Here is a 4,582-nt window from a genome sequence, read left to right as displayed (position 1 = left end):
GCCAAATGTAGTCTTTTATCTAACCCAATTATGTAGATGTAAGAATGCGCTTTTGTAAGTTTAAACTAATTAAAGAACTGATAAGCTTGTATTTTCACACTATATAAGTGCCTCTGTATTGCTAATAAACGAAGCTTGCATTACCAATCACATTGATTGTCTGCATGTCTTCCCCCACTGGAATGTCAGCATTTGGGCATGTTTTATGTGACTTCTATCTCTTCTTTCCCCTTCTAGAATGATTCACCTACAGAAAAAACCCATTTTGTTGGAGAGGAACTATAGGAGAAAGGTTCATGAAGGATGTCTGGACTTCAGGCAGCTCTCTTGAAAGCTATTTATTGCATAGGAGAAGGTACAGCAGCTCAGGGAGTGGGTATCCAGAGCCAGCCCTACAGCTGCCAGCTCCAGCTGTAGGCATACCTGAAGCCACTTTCTGTTCAAGTTACAAAGCATTAGATACTTTTCTTTGCTGAGTATCTTAATACATAACAACCAATAAGCACCTACACAATACCTTTACATTTGCCTATAGCCTATCATAGCTACTACCATCACCATGTTATAGTCATTATTATCCAATCACAAGAGTATGTTACAATTTAAGCTTACAATGGAAAATTCTCAGACCTCTCTTCTTTTTGCTACATCAACATTTCTTGTTTGCCTGCGATAGCTCTTTTTGGTAAAAACATGTTTTCTATTTACTTATGCTCTTCTTGAGACTTATTTACTTGGTGAAAAATGTCTTTGTTTGTAGTCACATACCTTTGTCTATATCATAAAAATCTCCTTCCAACTCATCTCCAACCTTTGCCTTCTCAGTTACTCAGAAATCAGTGTTTCAGCAAAACATCTTTTACTCTATATCAAAACTTGCTTTCATTTCTATCTCATCCTCAGTTTCTACATTCAGAGATCTTTCTGCCAAGCCTACATATCTGTGAAACTTTCTTACCAAACTTTCATCCTCCCCAACACATGACTTCTTCATTATATTTTTAATAAATTGTTAAGGCATCAAACTAACTGTCAGCTTGTTTTGGTTTGAAAGACAGATGTCTGTGGGAACTCCCTGGAATGGAGGTCCCATTCCCTCCAAATCATTATAACTTTGAAATTAAGAGGTTTTCAGGCAAAGATAAGGAAAAAAGAATACCAGTTCTTTACTAGTATGTGTAACAGTGCAAACAAAGAACAACATGGGCAGCAACAACAAACAGAAGCAGAACCCAGCACCAGCCTCTCCCGGCCGCAGCCCTTTCCCCTTTTTTTTTTCGCCCGCCAGGGGCGCTGGTGGCTCCTGGCCGGGCAGGGCGGGTGCGATGGTTCCCCCGCGCCTGCAGGGGGCGCTGTGGCGCCAGCTCGGCTATCTTTCTCCTCATGGACAACAGCAGACACGCCAGCAGCAGGGATGGAAAAGGGGCTTTCTTTACAACTCACAGGGCAGCCAGTCCCGGTGCCCCTCCAAATAGCAAAAGAGCTCCACTCCAAGCATACCTCCAGACAGTCCCTTATGGAAGATACTCAGGGACAGGAGACAAGAGGAGCTGTCTTTCACCCAGGGGAAGGATCACAAAAAGATAATCCAGTGGGGCTGGTCCCCCTAAAATGGTGGATCCACATCGCAGGGCACGTCCCTATGAAATGGCGGATCTGTGTGGTGGTCCCCACGAAATGGCAGGCCCATGCCGCGGCGTGGAGCGGTGGTGAGTTGCCACAGCCTTCCAGAAGCGTCCCCAGATTAGGGGAAGCCGCTTCAGCACAGGGCGCTAGGGCGAAGGTCAGGTTCATGGTGGCAAGAAGGGTCTTTCGTATGGGGTTCAGCTACGAGGTTTATTGAAGAGGGTCCAGGGATGAAGAACCAAGATGGAGGGCAGGGTACAGGCTTAAGTATGGGGTCTGGAGGGCGGGCAGAGCAACAGAGCCAATGGGCTGATTGCCAAGGGGCTGAGCAGGGGCAAAGGAGCCAGGAGGGGTACAGAGGAGGAGGGATTAAGGGAAGGGAGCCAATGGGGTGACAATCGAAATTTCTGGAGGGTGTACAAATAAGTAATAAAAGGGGTGGAGAACAACAAGCCAATCCCACAGGGGAAATCCATATAGTAACGTAATAAGTGCAGGGTCTCCTGGGACCTCACCCTATGCTAGAGGGATGTCTCTGCCTGTGGGCTATCCTACCAACGTCCCTTCTTTGTTTTGGGTTTCACAGACCCATCAGTGGTAACCTCACAGGCCACAACAGGCCCATGTAGTGGAGCTGGTTTTACTGAAACAAGAAGATGTCAAAATCAGGCAGACCAGCTGTCACACAAGACAAGGACTACAGAGCTAGCACAATTAAAGAGAGATGTCCAAAATTTTCCCTTCCCCCTTTCCAGTACCACCTTGGATCCTAACACAAGTATGTCTGTGTGTACCCTGAGAGAAATACCTATGCATGGAGCACAAGGAGGGGCAGGGTTTGTTAATGGACCTCTAAACATTAATGGACCTCTCTTCTGAAGGAAGAGAATTTAAAAGGAAAATGAGTCATATACTAGAAGACCTCTTGGCACTAGCAGAATAACTGGATCGATTCTTAGGCCTGCGAAAAACAAGGTTCACTTTCCTGTTAGGATTTAGAAGTTGAATAAAGGACAGCAGGGGACAGAGACAATACAGCAAAATTCATGGTGACAGGTGCTTTGGCACTCAGCCAAGAGCACACCTGCTATTGCGCAGACACCCTTTACATACCTGTCCCACTGCATCAACCTAATGCATATTCATAATCAATTATGCATATTCAAACTTCCCCCAAACTAGTTTACATGTTCCAGGAACTGTTCAGCATGGGTCCTCCTTAGATCTGCCTTTTTAGAGCATGCACATTTCTTGGCTGTGGTTTTAGTCAGTTTTTATCATCACCCTCAGCGTGGGCTTTGGTCTATGGTTTCTGCAGACGGTAGTTGCTGATAGTTGGCATGTCAGTAGCAGGGGTCTTCAACACATGTTGGTTGGATGTTATCCAACCAAGCAGACAGTTCAATTACCACAAGCAGAACTATATTAGCTATTTTACTATTATGTCTAAGTTTAGTTAATGACAGAAATAAAGGCATTCGTTATTGTTACAAAACTACATCTTTATAACGAAGCTACTTTAACGTTATACATATAGCATCTATTTGTAGAAAGCCAATATTATAATATGCATCTATCACAATAACAAAGCTACTTTATACATATTGCATCTATTTTAACATTTGTAGAAAGCCAATATTATAATATGTATCTATCACAATAACAAAGCTACTTTAACATTGTACATACAGCATTCATTTTAACATTTGCAGAAAGCCAGTATTACAATATGTATCTATCACAGGCCCAAGTATTTACACCTGGGAGGAAATGCAATCTATTTTAGGAACTCCATTTACCCCAGAGGAAAGATAAATGAGAAGAATTGCAGGAATAAGAATATGGGAGAGAGAAAATCCACCCAATATTCAAGGGGGAATATCGGTGAACAGAAAATCCCCATAGTAAGACCTAATTGGGATCAGAATATAATCGAGGGAAGGAATAATATGTCCAATGACAGAAGACTGGTGATAAGGGGAATTAAACAGGCAGCACCAAAAGGACAGAATCTTGAAAAGGTGTTTGAAAATAAACAGCAACGTGATGAGCCGCCCACTGCCTGGTTACAAAGGCTCCGGAAGAATACATAGCAGTATTCTGGAATGGATCTTGAAAGTGCTGCAGGCAGAGAACTATTAAAAGTATGTTTTGTAACCGAAGCGTGGCCAGACACAAAGAAGAAATTGGAAAACATAGAGCATTGGAGTGATTAAGAATTAAGTGAATTGTTGAGGGAAGCTCAGGAAGTTGATGTTAGAAGGGATGATGAAAAACAGAAAAATAAGACCAAGTTAATGGTAGCCACTGCAGAGCAAGTACTAAAATGGCAAACTGGAAAATGAGGCCGGGAGAGGCAGAGGAGTGCCCAAGGGAAGACTTCAGCCCAACGTTAGGAGAGCCCAGGGGACAGGGGACGACCACCTGGCAGACAGGTCTCAAGAAATGCCTTTATTGTGGAAAAGTGGGACATTTTAGAAGAGAATGCCCAGAAGTCATAGGTATAAAATGGAGCCATTTCAGTGGAGAACACGTGTGTATTCGGCTCTCAGCTCAGCTGCATCGTTACTAATGTTGTCTTTTGCTTCCACGACTTTGTCGCCATTTAATTGTATCTAAAAGTTAGTTCATTTCTAACACCACGGAGGGAGAACAAGGTGATCTTTAAGGTCCCTTCCATGCGCTATGGTTCTGTGACTGTTTGGGCAGGAATGCACTTTCACCCTCCTTCCCCCCCTGGCAGCTGCTTGGATCCCAGAGTTCAGCCGGGACCGGTCGGAATCAATGGAGCCGAGCAGCGCCAGCGCCTCACATCCGGGGCACTGGGGCCCGGTGTCGGGCAGGCAGCGAGCGGCCCCGCGGCTCCCGGCACAGCGACGCGCCCGGCAGTGGGAAACGGAAAAGGAAAGGAAAATCGAACGAGCTCTGCGCCGATCAGCGGCGCCGCGCGTCGCTG

At 44.8% G+C, this 4,582-nt stretch overlaps 1 protein-coding gene across 1 annotated transcript in view; it reads left to right on the top strand.

Moving 5' to 3' along the window:
* Window positions 1-285, top strand: part of LOC103617089 (hypoxanthine-guanine phosphoribosyltransferase-like) — a 9,821-nt gene extending 9,536 nt beyond the window's left edge. The window contains 1 exon segment of the mRNA XM_017736412.1: window positions 238-285. Within this exon segment, the coding sequence (XP_017591901.1) occupies window positions 238-285 (48 nt within the window).
* Window positions 286-4,582: the final 4,297 nt, after the last annotated feature.

Source organism: Corvus brachyrhynchos, unplaced genomic scaffold, assembly GCF_000691975.1.
Source record: "Corvus brachyrhynchos isolate BGI_N302 unplaced genomic scaffold, ASM69197v1 scaffold646, whole genome shotgun sequence".
Classification (NCBI taxonomy): Eukaryota; Metazoa; Chordata; class Aves; order Passeriformes; family Corvidae; genus Corvus; species Corvus brachyrhynchos.
This window is presented reverse-complemented; position numbering and strand designations above follow the sequence as displayed.